Source organism: Gavia stellata, chromosome 1 (genome assembly GCF_030936135.1).
Source record: "Gavia stellata isolate bGavSte3 chromosome 1, bGavSte3.hap2, whole genome shotgun sequence".
In the NCBI taxonomy this organism is placed as follows: Eukaryota; Metazoa; Chordata; class Aves; order Gaviiformes; family Gaviidae; genus Gavia; species Gavia stellata.
In genome coordinates, this window is record NC_082594.1 from 129,507,123 (window position 1) to 129,526,114 (window position 18,992).

General features: G+C 44.0%; 1 protein-coding gene across 1 annotated transcript; it reads left to right on the forward strand.

Annotated features, from left to right (window-relative positions):
- Nucleotides 1–1,717: 1,717 nt before the first annotated feature.
- MAB21L3 (mab-21 like 3) lies at nucleotides 1,718–18,553 on the forward strand. The gene is made up of 6 exons (XM_009815128.2): nucleotides 1,718–1,765; nucleotides 6,228–6,368; nucleotides 11,132–11,423; nucleotides 14,234–14,415; nucleotides 15,208–15,402; nucleotides 18,263–18,553. The coding sequence occupies exons 1-6, from the start codon at nucleotides 1,718–1,720 to the stop codon at nucleotides 18,494–18,496; spliced, it is 1,092 nt and encodes a 363-aa protein (XP_009813430.1). The 3' UTR covers nucleotides 18,497–18,553.
- Nucleotides 18,554–18,992: the final 439 nt, after the last annotated feature.

An 18,992-nucleotide genomic window follows, 5' to 3' on the forward strand; every position in this document is an offset into this window, starting at 1 on the left:
TTCAGCCTGGAGAAGGGAAGGCTCCAGGGAGCCTTTCAGTACTTAAAGAGGGCTTAAAAGAAAGATAGGGATCAACTTTTTAGCGGGCTCTGTTGCGATAGGACAAGGGGTAATGGTTTTAAACTGAAAGAGGGTAGATTTAGACTAGATATAAGAAATATTTTATGATGAGGGTGGTGAAACACTGGCACAGATTGCCTGGAGAGGTGGTAGATGCCCCATCCCTGGAAACATTCAAGGTCAGGTTGGATGGGGCTCTGAGCCCTTCCTGAGTCCTTCCTAACCTATTGTTCCACTCACCTCCTTTCAGATCCTACCTTTTGTCTGGCTCCCCCAGCAGAACTCGCGTACACTGCTAGCCCCTCAGGTGAAAGATAGCCAGTAAGTCTTGAAGTGAGCAAGGATGAGGTATGGTTCCCTAAAAATTGGGGGGCTCATCTTTTTCAGTGCCCAACTCCCATGGAAGCTGGTTTCAGAAGTAAATGCCTACATGTCTTTGTGAAGGAGCCCCCAAGCCTCTCAGCAAAAAGATGAAGGCAGATACCTGGGACGCACAGAGAGAGGTTTCATTAGTAGATTCTGGGGAATCGGATGTCCTGCAGGTATTGGTACTCCATTAATGTGCTTAGTATTTGACTGTTAATAAGAATCATCATGAAGGATAACTAGCGACAACAGTGCCTGCCCTGAGGTAGCACCAAGTGCCTACCCAAGTGCTGCCTTTTGCCAGCTGCTGTAGAGGTAATAAATCAGTCAAGGGATGTCAAAGTTCAGTTTCCAGGGGGAAATAATGATTTTACTCAAAAGTGGAGTGTGCCTTCCTTAATAAGGGACACTTAGCAGCATGGGATCTCATCTCTATGCTCCATCACTCCTTTCCATGTGCTGATGTACCCTTTTCTCTGAAAGCCACCAACCCTCACTGGATCAATGAGGCCTGATCAATTGTTTTTCCCTCTGAATTATCCATATAGGGTTGTTAGCTGAGCTGCTGGCAGAAAATGAGAGACAGCTTTCTGTCTGTTTACTGTAAAGAAAGCAAAGCAAACTACAGGAGGGGACAGGCTGCAGGATATTTACTGTCAATACAGCCGGAGAGAGAGAGGAGATATAAGGAGAGGGGAGGAGAGGGGAGCAGCGGCTGCAGACTGCAACCCAAATGAATGAGTGTAAAAATACCCATGCAGTTTGAGACAGAAAGTGGGTGGATTGAAGTCAACAAGGGATAGCTGAGAGTGTTTAACAAATGGTTTAGTGAAGGGCTAGTGAAGCAGGGAAGTACTTGTTGTGCACAGAATAATAATGCTGTGCATAAGCCTAGTGAATCTGCAGGGCAATCTGAAAGGCACTTCCAGATCTGCCTCGAGACAGAGCAGTAGCTGGGATATTTTTGTGTGTGCCTGCGTGCAAGACCCACCATTTAAAAGTAGTAAGATGAATAATAATGATTGACCTTAGAAAATAATAATTGGAGCTAGTTTTCCGAAGCAGCTGGATGTCACCATTGTGACTCACACCAGAAAAAAAATATTAAAAAAAAGGCATAATTCCTTGCTTCTCTCTCGTTTTCTTCATCCACGGAGGTAAATTAGGTGACCTGAGCTTCACAGGGCAAGAAGGCTCTGAGCAGCTCTCTGAGTGTCCCTCTACTTCTGGAGGCAGGTGAAGGAGTGAAGAGTGAATTCACACTTAAGAGAGCAGCGAAGACCATCTTGCCATGAAACCATTCACAGATGAAGATGTAGAAATCTACATCCAGAGCAAGGTAAGGCTTTATCTGTCCAGATTTTCTGTCTCCCACACTAGGTGTTGATTCTGAAGGGTGCCAAACTTGACAGTTAGTTGCTTGCCTGCTGTCTTCATTTCTGAGACAAGACTGGGTGAAGTTTCATGAGAGCTGTATTTCTAATGAGATTTCTAGGTTTCTGTTGCAGAATGTTGTCAGGGATCTCAGCTGGTAGCCTAATTTTTCAAGGTGCTTGTCCTCGTCTTCTTCAGAGGTCCTGAATTTTTGCTCCTGATCTGGAATTCCAGATGTGAGACTAGCTGTAATTGCCAGCATTTAATCTAAGGAAAGGTCCTTGCTTCTCTCCTTGTCCAGTGGTCTTGGCTTGACAGAAGCAAGACCAAAACCACACCAGGGGTTGCCTCTAAGAAAGATGCATGTAGGAACTAGAGAGACAGACAGATATTGTTAGAATTCACCCATCGGTCTGTCACCTCAGCTAAGGATACTTCTCTATACACCATAATTAAAATAACATGCCTCATTAGCACATGCAGGCTGGAACCACATTTTCTATTTTATGAGCTATTCCAGCACTCGATTTTTTTTTTTTTCCTGTTATGAAATGAAGTAAAACAGAATAAAATCATCAATGAAACAATACTGTTTCATAAAAGTAACTCTAAGTGAGCTATAACATTTTTTAAAGCTGACATGTTTCATCATAGTACTTAGCTAGTTACTATTTTATAGTTTGTTTTCCCCAACAAAATGCAAGACACCAAAGTGAAAAATCATTTAAAAATGGAAAACTGTAAGGCTTTCTTCTCTGTAAAGGATGAAATATTCTAGTAAAGGTTTGTTTTCTCTATGGAAATGTTTTGGTGACAAGTAGGTGTATTTCTGTGAGAACTTTCATTTTCAGCCATGCAGTGTGGTGCGCCAGAAAATCATTCCATCAGAATCTGTTCAGTGAGCTATAATAGTGAACACTTCTCTGAAGATTTGTAAAGGGGAGCTACAAAGGAGGGAACAGAGGGAAGCCATGCACAGGAAGATGCTCGTATGACTGGCATAAGTACAGGGAACAGAAGCAGTGTGTCATTAAGTGAGGCTCATAGTTGCCAACATTTTAGGTTCTACTGAAAGTCTGTTTTCTAGCAGCCCTCCAGCTCTGATGGATTCCTAGTTTCTGCCTGCTCCTGAGTCTCCTGTCCAAGTGAGGCTGCCTAACCTTCAGTAAAATGCGGCCTGTTTTTGAAAATTAGTCAACCACCTGGGACGTTGAATCTCTGTGATAACAAAGATTTCTTCCTTAAGCCACTCAGCAAAGGAAAAACTCAAGTGCGTACAGAGTGGATGTGACTGGGTAAATAAGAACAAACCCAAATGTTCTTAGCAATCCCCAGTAAATTTCAGTCCTGTTTCCTTCCTCCATAATAAAACCTTAATCGATCTTGTTCTGGCTTTGTGCATTTGTTTTGGCATGATTTCCAAAGTTAAGACCTCCTAAGCGGAATGCCAGTAGGTGGTAGAAGCGGCTCTCCAATGAAGAGCTTATTCTATCTCTTCTCACAACCTGTCCACGCTGGTGCTAAAGACATCTTAGATAAATGCCTTGGCTCTTCAGAAGCTGCAGTCACTCACTCATGTTCTGTCTTCTGATTTTTATGCCTTCCCTTCTGTAAGAAGGTTATATCTTCCAACAGCATAATTAGGGAGCTAATTGTGGTTAGCAACAGTTAGCACCATCTGTCACATGCCCTTTGTACTTTCATCCCTGCCCCAATGATGAGGAGTACATGCAGAAAGAGGTGTTTAGTGGTACCTCCCTTAATAGGTTTTTTTGAGAGTCTATACTCTCTTAAAGATTTCATGACAACTGCTGTAGCCTAGCCAGCAGGTGATGAATTAGGCACAATTAAATGAGGCCAGGCTGGGTTGGATGGATTCTCCCAGGATACTGGAGGTGGCAGAAAGTGTTTCTAGCAGGTGCCCCTTAGAGAGAAGATAGCATGAGCAATGTGTACAGAGGCGCTTTTAGATTTGCGGTTGAGCTGACCCACAGTGATTGTACACTTTCAACAGAAAAAGTCTGGTTTTTTACGTAAGAGCTCTTACAAGTGGACAACTTTCTCTACCACTCATACCATTTGCTTGTTGGAGAAACCGTTAGGAGTCTTGTTGAGCAAGTCAAGCTTATTGGACTGCTCTAAGGAGTTCTTCTGGATGAGCAAAAAACATGGCGGAGAAAATAGCTATAGCTACGGATGGAGAAGTGCCATAAATGAAAGCTGAGATGGGGAGATGAAAATGAACATGGGCTAAAATTTTTCATTATAAATTTTCTTTAAAAAAAAAAAGTACATGTAAGCTAGCTAAAACTGGTTTCAGAGAAAAAGGATGAATTGTAATGAGGAGGAGGGTGAATTACTAGGGAAATTAAAGGGGTTTATATAAAAATAAGGGATTATGTGTTGTTAACATAGCAAAGAATCAGGATGTCAAGGGTACATGAGAGCCCAGCGAAGGGAATATGATGCTGCTGTCTCATGTATTGTCCACTTGCAAAAACAATTCAGGCTTACTAAAAATGCTATTAACTTTGTTGGCTGGGGAGAGGTATTCAAACTCTGCTCATCTTCAAGTTCAGTGTTAGTCAATTGCTATTAATCGGTTAATTGATCTTAGGCAAGCACTAGTCCTTTTTAGTCGATTGTATGGTCCTTTGTTGTGAAGAAGTGAATCTATTTGTCACCTCCCAGAACTTGGGGACACATTTCAACGCACTTGAGTGTTTTGTCTGACAGGTCAAGATTTGACATAAAGGTGTCCAAAAGGACTTTTAATGAAGTACTTATCAGTGGGTGCTTGTCAGTGGTATTTTCTAAAAGGGAGAAAAGTGATGTTTAGATGCTGAAGAAGATGCTAAGCAAGCAGGACACAGGAGTTTTAGAATAGAGTCACAGAATGGGTTGGATTGGAAGGGACCTTTAAAGGTCATCTAGTCCAACCGCCCTGCTGTGGGCAGTGACATCTTTCCTCCAATCAGGTTGCTCAAACTCCTGTCCAACCTGACTTAGAACACTTCCAGGGATGGGGCATCCACAACTTCTCTGGGCAACCTGTTCCAGTGTCTCACCATCCTCATTGTAAAAAATTTCTTCCTTATGCTTTTGCTTCCTTGTGCTTCCTTTTGCTTTGGTCTTTGATAATAATGAAAGACTGTGGCAATTATGTTTGACTGTGGCGATTATGCTTGATCATTCACTTTAGCCAAGCTGTTAATGATCTAACACTCTTGTTTCATACCTGCAAATAGACCAACTGGGGTTTTATTTCTAGCTTCAGGTGGGTTTTCATTTTCCGATCTAGGTCTTTTAACCCTCCCAACTGCTTCTGAATTTTTTTCTTGCCTGCAAACAATGAGATTTAGTAGAATATGGTGAGGAAAAAGAAAAACAAAGAAAAAATTAGAGCAAAAATTGCAACCAAATGAGATAAAGCATTAGGATGCAAAAAAGACAGTAAACAGTCTTCATATCTCACTCTGCATAGGTAATTCTAGATCAGTAAGTAATGAGGAATATGTTCATGAACTTTGTTAACAGTAGCTGAATCTCCTTCTCACTTCGGTAAATGTGTAAGGATCTTTGGGAAATATTTAAATGTCCTTTACTAACATGGTTCCTTCATGTTCCTCCTGTTGAATCTCTTTGTTCAGATTTTGACCATCCCCTTATGCTCCATTAATTTTTAGTCATATGTGAAGGTTCAGGTTCATCTTTTATTTTTCTGAGTTGTCAACCTTCACCTCAGTCCTTCCAAGACTCAGACCTTCCATTGAAATAATTTTCAATAAATAATTATGCTACTAGTGCTTGAATTAAAGAAATATCCATCAAGTCACACAAACACCTAAGTCTCCCATGGGACCAGCTTTGGAAAGGCTATTTCTCACCATCTAGGAGTAGACTCTCATCTGTACTTCAGATATGAAGACAGTATGGATACATTCAACATATAATGTAGACACATAAATGCTGCCACATACACCTGCAACCTGACTAATGCACAGAGTATCTGTAATTCTTGAAGTCTTGTCAGCTCTTGGAATCAAACATATCCTGGCTCTGAGAATGGCTAGTATATGCAGGGGAATAACTGGGTATTCTGCATCAAATGGATAAAGAATGAGACTGTAGCTGGTTGATACCAAATTTATCCATGTAATGAACTCTTTCCCTTCCAATGGTATTCGCATGGAAGTATCAATTAATGCTCAGCAGTCTTGAGTATTGGCCCTTCGGTGTTTACAGCTGGTGTTTACCTGCTCTGTCTCATAGTAAGTTGGTTGTAACGCACAGGGAACGGTAAGTTTTATTCCCAGTGCAGCACAGGTACAAATGTTTCAGGATGCTTTAAGTTGATTGTCTGTTTTCCACTGGAGACAAAGACTGCAGTTACCTGTAATATGAAGTGTCTTTCTTGGAACTGACAGGTGAAACAGCGACATTATCTGGTTTCCAAAGCAGTGGAGGAGGTGCAGAAAATCATCCAGCAACTGACCGCAGAAATCAGCTATAAGGCCACGCGATTCCAGGCTATCTCCAACTCTGGCATTCACAACGAGAATATTAAGGTATGAACAAGAGCTCTAACATACTCTCTGGCAGCTTGTAGACAATCAGTAAGTGATTTCTCCCTTGTTGTAAGTGTTTGTATGAACAGGTACCTCACCCAAAACACCACAGACAATGTGTTGACACTTCACTGTGGAAGTTCTAGTGACTGACTGGGTCATAGGGACTTACTCAGGGACATCTTACAACTAGAGGAGCGTCAGAGAGGGCCGGGTAAATCAGGCAGAGTCTCTTTCTACAACTGCTGCTTTTACAAAGAGCGTCTATTGCCAGAGCTGTCAATCTGCAAGCAGAAGTCAAAGCTCTTCGGGAGACAGAAAGAAAAACTTGTACAGCAGTAACGTAAGAAGAAAAAATGCTCATGCCTTCATGAGCTATGACTCATATTTTTCACAGGTGGAAAACTTGTCAACTTACTAAAAAAAAAAGAAAAAAAATCAAAAATCTTCCTTTGGCTATGAACATTAGAAAGCTCCTTCAGAAAAATGTTTTTCTTGGTCATGGATTGGAACTTCTTTTTTTACTGGGAAGAATTATGCTTATTAGTGGGAGAAGTTAAATGTCTCCCCATTTTAGACCATCAAATACCAAAATAATAATGTCCTGTCCCAGCTGTGAGAGGAGAAGACTGATTATTTCTTGTGACTAGTTAACAGAAGAATAACTAGTGTAAGGATATAAGAAACAATCATAGCAATGGCATCTTCAGATAAAAAGGATCTTTTTCATCTGAACTAGTTTACATACTCTAGCTATGTCAACCCTTATACTAAAATGCAGCCCGTTACAGATCAAAACACAGCAAACATGTAAAAGCATGAGGCAACTTTTGCAGCTGTCTAGGATTGAACGGGAAGCACTCTGTGTGTATCAAGCTGCTGGAAGGGTATGGAGGTGGAGGCAGAATATAGTCATCCAGTCTGAAATGTGGCTATTGCTCTGGGGACAAAACCAGTCAGATTTATATCTTTTTCTGGAATTTCGCGTATCCCAGAGAACGTGATCTTGCCAGTGGACATGACCGCAAGAGACGTAAAATGGTGCCACATCCTGGTCCACGTGTTCCTTGGTGCCACAGTCTGCTGTCCACTTCTCATGCTGGAACAAACCTGCTTGGCTAATGAAGTCTGACAAGACCAGGGTCAGGGTAAAATTGCTTTTCTGCAGAACAAAGCAGAGCAAAACCAAGGCAATCTATTCTGAGCAGTAATTTGGTATTACGGTAGGTTGATCTGAACAACCTCTGCTTAAAAGGAATCCCCAAAATTTATTTTCTTAAAAAGTAGCAGATTTGTTATTCATACTTAGCTGAACCCAGTGCTGTAAATCTGTGATAGTCACAGTAGGAGGGCCTGGGTAACTGTCCTGTAGGTATGTGGCAGCAAAAAACAGGTTAATAAGAATTTTTTTTTGGCTTGGGCTGTTCTGCTTCCAAAAAATAGAATCTTTAATATCGCCGTTGACATAACTCAACATAGAGGAGACTTGTGTCAAGGGAAATGTATTAATGCATTAACTATTCTGTGTTCACTTTTGCAACATCTTTTTTCCTGTCAATTAAATTTACAGGAACTTTTCAGAACTTTCAGCTTCTGATTAAAAGGACTTAGTTTAACATGCTGAGGGGTCTAGATTTGTTGAGAAGCTACAAGCCTCCTTCTAGATATGCAGGGCTGGGTAGGGAATATAGAAGAAAAGTCTTTAGATATTCAATGTTTTTCTGTAACCCAGGGGACAAAATGTCAAAATCTTCAATAAAAAACTTGAAATCAAATTCAGATGGACAAAATGGAATATTTTATTTTTAAAACTTTTAAGTGTTTGGTTTTAGTTGTGGCGCACCATTTATGCAGCTGTCAGCTGTGCAGCGCTGATGCAAAGGCTGTGGAGGCCTCAGTAAGGCATAACGAGCAGGTTAGCATCCAGAGTAATTACTAGTACAGCACTGCCCAACGGCATTGCCAAGTGTTTAACTCTGTAATAAAGGTGGGCGCGGGTGTATTTTCCTATAACAAATAGGCTCGAAGGAAGGTTGCAGCTTTGCTCTGTGAATGAATGACCTGGCACATGCTTTCTTTCTGTTCTGGGTACTTCTTTGTTTTCCTTTCTGCTTCTCTCAGGATCAGCCAGCTTTACTGGCCAAGTGGTCAGCTCTGCTTCGGGGGAAGCGCCCATTCCACCCATCCATCCAGGTACAAAGCCTTCCTGCCACCTGGTGCCTGCCGGTCCGTGTGCCTGCTTCCTCCTTGCTCACCCTCTTCTCCAGACAACTTTACGCACCTAACCGATCCTCCCATGACTATTTCATCCTCTCTGCAAGAGACTTGCTTTTTTGCTCAAAGCGTAAATATTTTATTTCTAACCTAATGCTTCTGCCTCCCTGGGATATCCTGGCCGGGATCGCAAGAACGAGGCTGTATTTAATTTGCCCCACATACTGCAGGCAGGTTTTTAACACAGCAGAATTGGCCCTAAGTTACACACCCCAGAATGTGAAGCACTTGTTCAAGACTGTGACTTGCTGGGGCCTGTGTTCTGCATATGGCACGTAAGACTGTTGTGTGACAGAGCATAGGTGTGGGACTGGGATTTGTTTGGGCCAAGAGGACACCAGCTACCCAGCTTTACAGTGCCATCCCCAGCCTTGTGATTTCTGGTGTTTCCTGGTAAGCCCCAGGTGGAGGAGCCTTGTGACTTGTATTTGAGGCACTCGCATAACACCTGCAGCTCTTCCCTTTAAAATCTGTTGGATCCCACTGTGTACAAGTCAGCATCTTGGTATGGGAAGGAATGGTCGTTTATCTGCAGATGTGGGCTAAGCAGTGAAACAAGCAGTAACTGCGTGACAGCCACTGTATTTTTTCCTTATGGAGCCTAGCTCTTCGTTCCTGAGCTGCTCACAGGATTTCTCAGCCTCACCAAACCTGACTTGTGCAAGTCAGCTTGGTCTGCAATGTCATCCTTTCAGTATCCTCCTGCCTTTGGGTGGTTTATATTTGGCAAAAGAAGGGCTTTCTGGTGTTTCCTTTGCCATTTCTGTGCTTCTTGCTGGCCATCTTTCGTATTTCAAATCTCTTGCCAGGGAGCAGAGAAGACCGGCTGCTCCCTGTGGGAAAGGGAACCAGGAGGTGAGCATGACAACATGGCAGCCCATGCCCTGTGGTCCCTGAGCAGGGCAGACCTAGGGAGGGCAGCTGGGGTCAGGCGAGAGTCTGGATCATCAGGCAAGTCTGTGCTGATAAGGCAGGTCTGAGGTCAAGCCAGGAGCACTCATCAGGGTCAGGATCAGGCCCAGTGGCAGTAACCACGGTCAGATGCAGTCTATTGATTGCCAGGCAAGTCCATAGTGGCCGGGTAGGTCCGAGGTCAGGCTGGGAAGGCAGTCTGCAGGTAGGAGAAGGTCTATGGCCAGGTGCCGGCGTAGCTGTCACACAGCTGGAGACCAGCACTCCTACGGCATAGCCTGGTGCTGAGCTGAAATGGGGATTCCATGGGCAGAACGTCTGGGTAGAAGCCCCAGAAAGGCTGCTCAGGGCCATCAAAGCCTGTTAGTGCCCTCAGGACCCTGGCACCTCTGCAGTAATATTTTAAATCAGCTGAGCTACCAGGAAGGCCACCAGAATGTTTTGGATTATTACAGGAGAGTGACAAGGGCATTTCATTCACCTTGAGGTAACCACCTTGCAGCAACAGCCGTCACTTCACATCCTGCTTGCACAGCAGCTTTGCCTTATTAATCCCACCGTAAGTTAGGCTTGGTAGCAAGCGGAGTTGAAAAGCTTCTGAGTCAACACACTAAAAGTCTGAAGGAGTTTGAACACCCTCTCTGAATACCTGGAGCCACGAATGGCCAAATGCTTCCAAACTAGTGTTTGGAGATGTCTGGCTACACCCTGGGACACTATGAGGTTTCATGGTATTTGTGTTGCCTTATTTACTCTTTGCAAATACTGGTTCAGCACTGGTTTTATTGGGAAATGGTCATTCCCATAGTGAGGCCAATTGCAAAGAAGCCTATTTGAGGGTTTTGAACATTGGTTACTGTTTCTGGCTTCTGCTCAGCAGGAGATGCAGGTTCATGCAGTACAGCTGGCCAAGACCTGGGTTTGTTTCTGAGAGTGCCACTGCCTGTGTAGGCTCAGGCAAGTACTTGCCTCACGTCTCTGTCTCGTAAAGGACAGTCATGCAGAGTGAAACACTTGTAAAATGAATCAGCCGTAGCCTTATTTTACTAATGTCTATAGTGGACTTTGAAAGAGATCAGAAAAGTGTAATTTTTACCGCGGTTATTACTACTGTTGAACTCTAGGCTTACTTCCAGTAACAATTCTGAGGTAATAACTTGCACTATTTTGTTTCCCTTTGCTGGATCTCAGAACATGCCCTCTGATGTTTTCCTGCTCCTTGCAAGCTGCTAGTTATTACATCTCATGCAATTGCAGACTAGAAATAACAAGGAATGGGGGAAACCACGGCAGGCGTGGTGGCAAATCAGTCAGTGCACTCTTGTCTTCTGTGGGCCATGGCTGTCACATCAGACTCCTCCTAAGACAATTTCCTTTTAGTCTGTGTACCTCCAAAGTAACCCTCAGGCAGGCATGAAACAGGTCCTGGCTGTAATCAATTGATCCCATCATACCATGGCTTTTCCTTCTCTACAAAGCCCCCAGTTTTACTTATTACTTCCTTAACCTTCTTTTCCTTACTCCCGGCTCATGGATCTGCCCTTGTCTCTTCTCTCAATCTCTCTTCACTCTCCTAGGTCTTAGCACCCAGCCAATTCCTCATCACAGTCCCACTGCGTGGCCTGACCGGGTACAGGGAATGCCAGCTACGGCACTGGCGTTACTACACCGTGCATGGAGCCAAGCTCCTCTCCTCCGTGCGGGACCCTGAGGAACTGCATCAATGGCTAGAGGTGGAGCAGTTCTCAAAAAGCCTTCAGCAGTGGCATGAAACGGACGTGAACATCGACGGTGATCTGGTTCCAGCCAAAGTCCTTATCGTCTTCCGGGAGCTGGTGGAGAAGTCGATTATCTCCTGTAACCTCTCCAGTGAGTTTAGTGGGGACAGGTATAAGGGGAACTGGCTGTCTTCTGCAGCTGATAGAGGGGAAACCATCACACATGCAAAGTGTTTGGTTGACATTGTCAGAAGTTAAAAAGCAACAAGCCTCTCTGAAATCAGGGAGCCTGTAGCCCATTTCAGTGATGCATGTACACCTGCATTGAGGATAGAATTAAGTAGTTCTTGGCCTCTTCATACCCAAGATGTTGCTCCTTTCTTAGGAATTTGGGTAGGGTCTCCAGCAACATCACCCTCACCGTTCAGCCAAAATGCAACACAGGCTTTTCAGAACATTTAGGAACTTGTTTGGGAAAAATCTTTTTTCTACTACAGCAGCCACAATATATCTAGACTAGCAAGGAAGATATTATAGGAAAATTGGATATGGGGAAGGTGCATAAGTCAGAGGAGAAAGTGCTTGAAGATGTTTATAGGGCAGGTAATGCTCTGGGGAAACCTTAGCTGCCCATAGCTTTCCATCATGGGGTGGTGGGAACTAAGTAGAAGGACTTCTACTTAAGCAAAGTCTGTTGGATATGTGCTCTTTCCCCCAGCGCCCAGGCTACTCCAGTCCTGTTCAGCAGGAAATTTGCTTTCAGTAGTGGCGCTGATCCCTCTGTGAGCAATCCAAAGTGCCTCTTTATTTCCTGTGGCTATTTATAATGGAAGTGCTGATCACTGACATAACGCAATCAGTGGTGCATGCAGCGTGCCTTCATAGCTGCAACATCTGTAGCAAGGTGCTGCCTGAACAGTGATACTCATGCTTAATTCTTAGCATCCTAGAGGCTTGTTACAAACTTTAGCCAATGAACACTTGGCTAGGTCCAAGCTAAATAGTCTATGTCCATCCTTCCACATTAAGATACTGTGATATGATCAAATCCAGACTGTGGTGCCTCTTCTCATAGCATGTTTCCAGTACGACTTTACTCATCAGCAGCCTAATATGGGTCTTCTGTGTTCCACAGAAGTAGGATTCATCTCCACTCATCTGATTGCACTCTGAATTTTAGTCACAGGAGGAAACATGTTAAAGTCAAGCTCAGCTAGATTGTTGCATTCTTTCAGGAAATATTTGTTATCATAGAAATGGAAAGGTTGACGGGAATGAAATTTCACTGTTGAGACTCACAGAAAAGACCAGATGGAATGGGCTTGCATCTGAGGCTTTACTTATGTGAAACTCTTTGTGCTGAACTGAAAACCTGCCGTTGTGTCTAGTAGCAGTACATCAAGTTGTTGAGCCAGAAGAGGTACTTCCAAGGGACCCAGGGAGTAATGTTTGAGCTGATTATTCTATGCCTTTTTTTAAGGCCAACTGGGAGGAGATGAGCTAAGATGAAGTCAGGAGGAGTAATTACCATTTTTGTTTGTTTCTGTGAAGAATGAACTTCATTCATCCCACAGTACAACTGACGTTACAGAAAAAATTCCTCGATTTCATTGCTTCCCTGTTTTTTAAATTTTTGAGCACCAGCAAAACCACTTTTTGAGGTGTCTCACTTTTCATTGGTGGAAAAATAGGTAGCACAAATGCAATGGTTTTGGAAATACTGTGAATGTATTTCCATGCTGATGCAGCAGTTGCTCTAATGCTTTTCAGCTGCTAGGGATCCCTGCTGAGGGCTTGGGAGCAGTACAGTTCCTGTTTTGGTGCCAGGCTTGCCTCAGCAGGGAAACAACATGCAGGTTTTACTGAGGGTTATAAAGTTCTGGTTGGGATGGACTGCACTATTTGCAAGGTAATTCACCCCTGCGCTTCCTGGAGGAGATGCTAAATTACCATTGGGAGTAGGCAGATATTTCCTCTGTGAGGGTAGATGCTCATCACTGTCCCTTCAAGTCTGTTGTGTGGGCTCCTTGTGGAATTGCTCCTTAGACCATGCCACTCAAGAAAAGGTGAGTTAACACACTACTATTTAACCTGCTTATGGTAATCTGCTCCATCTTTTACTTCAGTAGGTTAGAGCATGATCACGCAATTGGCTCAAATGGCAAAGTTGAAGGGACAGTGATCCTGCCAGAGTGACAGGGAAAGCTGGGGACAGAAACTTCTTCCATGAACACAGCTGGACAACAGAAAACATCTCTCTAAGTCCATTAGTTGCAGCTTTCATTTCTTTCTGCTCTCTTAGAGCACGTTGTTCCTGGAGATGAGCCACTCTTCTTTCACTGAGGAAACTTCTTTCCTCCAAATCACCACGGAACTAACTCTTCTTGACACTCAGCAGTACCAGGGAGGCAAGCAGTTAGCCCTTTTTGTATGACTGCTCTGCACAACAGGCCATAAATTCTGGCATTGTCTTCTGTGCAAATGCATCTCCAGAAACAAAACTTACGGATACCCCGCAAAACATTCTGAATGACCGGCAAGGGTAAGTCATTTGGTCTGATCACATGTTTGCTGAAGGAATAAGGAGATCTTTAGATATGAAGTGTTCCTCTGATCGCCTCTAATCTGCAGCGATCTCCTTGTTGTACTGGTACCATCAGAAATGCTAGGTTGCACCAGTTGTCTATCTGTATTTTTAAGAAACTCATCCTAGGATTTACAAGGACGCACAGAGGAAAACAAGCAAGGTGTAAAATCGAGAACTCAGTTGTTCCTTCATCTTCTTCCCACTTTCATTCCCCAGGGTAGATAGAGACGATAACTTTTTTCTTGTATTCTGCTTATGGCACTGAAGAGAAAGTGTTAAGACAGAACAGTGGAACCGCAAGACTCTAGACAGCCCTTTGCTTATGGAACAGGACCTTTTCCTCTTTATTATCTTCTCTTGCCATTCCTTCACAGGTAAAGTGACGGTGCTGGAGAGCTTCAGCTCAGTGGTCCGGGTGGCTGTGGAGACGTCAGAATCCCAGGTCGAGGTGGAGCTGGTCCCTGCTGTGGAGATTCCAACTTGCTGGCCCAAGAAAGCCCGGTGGCCTCATTGCCTTAAGCGTTGGCCTTCCCAGGAAAAAGTGCAGTGCGTCAAGGTGAACAGTGTAAAAAGCACTATTAACTCTGTGCCGGAATTTACCTCACAGGTGTCTGACAGTGCTGACAGTGGCTTGCCAACTGAAGGACTGCATGGCAGACAACAGCATGGTTGGAAGGTGTATTTTCTAGAGAAGCAGTATTTCAAAGTATTCTGTCAGATTTTATTGGGATTTTTTTTCCCCCTTACGGTGGTGAATACTATTGAAGAAAAACTGAGTTAACTGTTTATTGCATAGGTCTCTCGCACACAGCTCTGCCTGTGTATCTCAGTGCTGATGTGCATCATTCTTGCTGTTCTACTCTGCCTCACATAAGCCTTCTGCAAATGGGCTGCTATCTTGCAGTTTTCCTTCCAGCCTAATCCCATCTTTCCCTAGAAAGCTCATGGCTGGATTCTGGCACTCCAGCTCAGCCCCACTGCCATGTTCCTGCGGGTCCAGTTACACCTTCCACAGTCCTGCTCCCCTCTCATGCATGACCTGCTGTTCCATGGCAAAGTGCCTGCAGAGCTGTGCCTCTGCCTTAGTGGCACTGCTGGTACTGCACCTGGTGGCTCTAGAGCTGGATCTCCTGGGAGTAACTGATGTCAGCACATGAGGAAACAAAACAAATTGCACAGTCATTTGACTAGGAATTATGATGGGAGCATGACCCATGTTTGCTGCCTCTGCTAACCCTGTTTAGAATACACTTTAAGATATGTTACACATCCTTTTTGTAACATCTCTCTGCATTGCTCAGAGAAGTTTGCCTCTGATCTGGTGTCACACTTCCCCTTTTGTCCACAGTCGCTTGGTTTCGACCTTTTGGCCCGCTCCAATTATCACTGGCAGCTGTGCTTCTCCCGTGCTGAGCATATACTCATGGAAGGACTTGATGAAGATGGTGGTTGTCGCATGAAATGCTTCAGGGTCATGAGGCAGATGAAGGAAGATGTCTGGTGTGCTGGAAATAAGCCTGTCATCACAGCTTATCACCTTCAGGTAGGCATCACCATGACACCGAGACACGGTCTCAGTATCTGTTGCAGGGGCTTTCATCCAGTAATGTCAAAATATCATGGCGTAAATCACTGTAGCGTCTGTGTAACTTCTCAAGTAACTGTCAAAACTGCAGTACCATTTCATTCCTTTACAGTGGCAAGAAGTTCAGTAAATACATGTTCCAAACTTCAACAAGAAACTAAAGCCTTTAGCAACATTATGATTGCGGCAACATAAATAATGTTAGAGTTGAGGCCCCTGCTCTGTTTTGACTTTGCATAGGCATTGTAATACTGTCTTTAATTGCACAGTTACCTCCTGCTTTTTGACTATCCCAGCCATCCATCTGTCTGTCTGGAGGAAAAGTGTGCATTTGTCTTCGTGGATGTGCAACAAACAAAATTTTCTTAGGTGAGCATTATTTTGTGAATGAGGTGCAAACTGACAGTTCTGGTGTTGTTTCACCTGGGGTGGGAAGGGAAGAAAGAGGTAAAGGCATGGTAGCATCCTCCCTGTGTGTACTTCAGGGTTCAAAATGGCTTCAAACAACATTTGTGAAGAGGAGGCAGAAGGCTCTGCTATGACTATGTCCCCGCATCTGACAGCTGCAGACACTCATGGACCACAGGCAGCACCATTTATCAGACAGTAGAGCAATCCTGTTTTCTGGGCCTCCATCCTCCTGAAGCTGCCAGGGAGAGGCTGTTCTTCTCTGACCTTCAAGCCTCAAGCCACCAGGCTTCCACATGAGTTACTGACCTTTTGGTGTCCAAAACCAGATGCAATGCCAAGATTACTCCTAAAGAAAAGGTTGTGACCATCAAGTGCTATTATAGTAATGGGACTAATCTAAGTCAAGATAGAATCAAAAAAGAATTAACGAGGCTGGTTATAACTTAGCAGAATGCAAGACTTCTCAGTGCCTGTAAGAACAACCTGGTGGAAAAATCTATCATAGGTAGGTGAAAGTGGAAAACCATTTAACTATTAGTAACGATCTCTTTCTCTGGCAGAAGGAGAAGAGTGAAATGCTGTTGCATGGACTCTTGAGCAAAATAAAAAGCTCTTTAGAAGCTCTTCAATTCTTTACTGTAACTGTACTTCAGGCTTTTACTGCAAGAGAGGATTGGTTTACCAGACAGAAGGAATGCTTCAACATTACTTACATTTTAAAAAATAAATTAAAAAAAAAAAAAGTGAGAAACAGTCAGTGGATAAACCAGCAGTTGAGCAGAGGGTTAGTGTTAGGTTTCTTCACATTATCAGGTTTCCCGTTAGAGGTATCCAACAATTACTATTAAACAAGACTCCACATGAAAAAGGCCCTCTATGACAGAGAAAATCCTTCCCCCAGAAGTTGTGAAAGCCCTGGAGGACCAAATAAGGGCACTCATTATGCTTACCTCCATAGGAATGAAGTTCAAGATCAGGAAGTCCGAAAGATGTAGGTACATTTTGAAAGCCAACTCTATGCCTCTGGTAGACTGCTGGCAGTTAGGGATGGTTCAGTAAATGCTGGGGATAGATCACCTGTTTGTCACCTGACTGGAAGAGCAGCGCTATTTTCCTTGCCTCCAGAAACTTCATTGCAACTGCTGCCCATGGATCTTGCAGAAGTAGTTTTAGTGTGACGAAAGGTAACTGCTCTGCAAGTCTCCAAGGAGTAGCTCTCGCAGAGTTACAGCTTGAATTCCTCACTACATCTTTTGTTCCCTGGCAACACTAAAAAAAAGTCTTTGTGGTTATTGCAGCTGTGAACAAAAAATTGTTCACATCTGAAAAGCTGTCTGAGAAGAAATTTGTCAGCAATATAACTATTGCAAGGCCTACTGGAGGAAAAACCAAGCCAGGCAATCCAGAAGAGTGTGGCTTATTTTGATTAAATTCTACCTCTGAAGAAACAGGGGAGTTGAAGGCTGTAGTTCAGCCATGTCTCACAGCGTCTGTGCGTCTCTTTTTGGGTCGCTGAATCTGCAAAATAAAATTGGGGTTCAGAGGATGGTAAGGAACTTACCAGAATTACTGAACCCAAGATGGGTGACTTTGTACTTTAAAAACTGATTTCAAGTTGACCAAGGCAGTCAGTATGGCTTTTTTGGTACAGTAAGTGTAAGTACCTCAAGAAAATTCTTCCCAGTCATAGGAAAGTCTTAAAAATACAACATGGGCGGCATAAAAATAATACCATAAGAGCAATAATAATATGCGGGGTTTTTATTTTAACCACAGATTTCTCAAATGTAAAATCACATAAAATAAACTTGGGGGAATAGAATATAGCACATGCTGTAAGTATCATGTGTCAGAAAAAACCAGGCTGCACTTGACCAGAAAGCACACCCTGCACCTGCCAGAGTTGCTTGGAATTTCAGTCTGTTTGGAATGCAGATCTGTGTGCATCTTCAGCACAAATACAGCTGAAGCTAACAAATAATTACGTTAATCCTATTATTCTTCTTTCCCTCCTTGCACTTACTGGCTTCTACACTCGTATAATAGGCCATTTTCTACAGCCTAAAATGCTTGGCATTTCTACAGAGGCTCCTGCTGGAGGATGGCAAGTAGGCTAAGATTATTTTAGCAAGACCATTTTCCTTGGGTTCCTGGCCCAGTCAATGGGAGGGCCTCCCCTTGGGAGAGATCCTAACCAGGCACATGAGAGTTGCTCTGCCTGATCCCCAGAGGAGGCTTTAGTTGTGATCCCTCCGTCGCAGAAATGTTAACACAGAGAGATAGCAGTGCGAGTCTCTCTGATTTCCAAGGCTGCCAGCCATTTACCAGCACTAAAACTGCCTTAGTAAGCTGTGTAAGCCCTCGACAGAACCTGTAACACCTCTTCTCTCCCATCTGCTTCTTGCAGACAGTGCTATTCTGGACGTGTGAAAAATACCCACGCACCAAGGATTGGCGCTGCTTCCCTGAAGCCTTTCTGAGGCTGGTGCAGAAGCTGCACAAGTGTGTAAGCCAGCACTTCCTCAAGCATTACTTTGTCAAGAACACCAATCTGCTCAAATACGCCAATACCAGTGACCTGGACCTGGTGGCCAGCAAGCTCGCGGTCTTCTTGGAGAACCCCGTCTTCTGCCTGGAATAAGGCAGGAAGAGCCCTCCTCACCCCAAACCTGAGCCGATCCCCTGTCTCCTCTCCCCACCTGTGGTTGTTCTTCGTGTCCTTCCAGTAGATGTTGCAGCTGGCGTTGTAAGACAGTTGGCACATGCAGCGTGAAAGAGAAGTGTCAAGCTGGCAGCAGTGGGCGGTGAAAACTGGTGGGAGGTATCGCTTGATGCCCAGCTGATCTAATTTGCTTTCAACAGCGACAGCCTGCCTGGAAGCTACAGCCAGTGAAACCCAACTTTCTGTGTCAGTCAGAGCAGGCAACCGCCTTCTTCCCTGTCTCTAGTCTTGTGGCACCTAAGCAGAAAGACGGTGCAAAGAAGTCTCGCTCTGCTGCCTACCGGCTGGGTAACCTAGCACATGTATTGTTGCTGCCTCCCCCTCTCTCACAAGGACAGCGGGTTTAATTCCCCACTTGCTTCACAGGCCAGCTCTGCAGAAGAGCAGAGGAACACTTCTGAAGTGTACTGAAGCT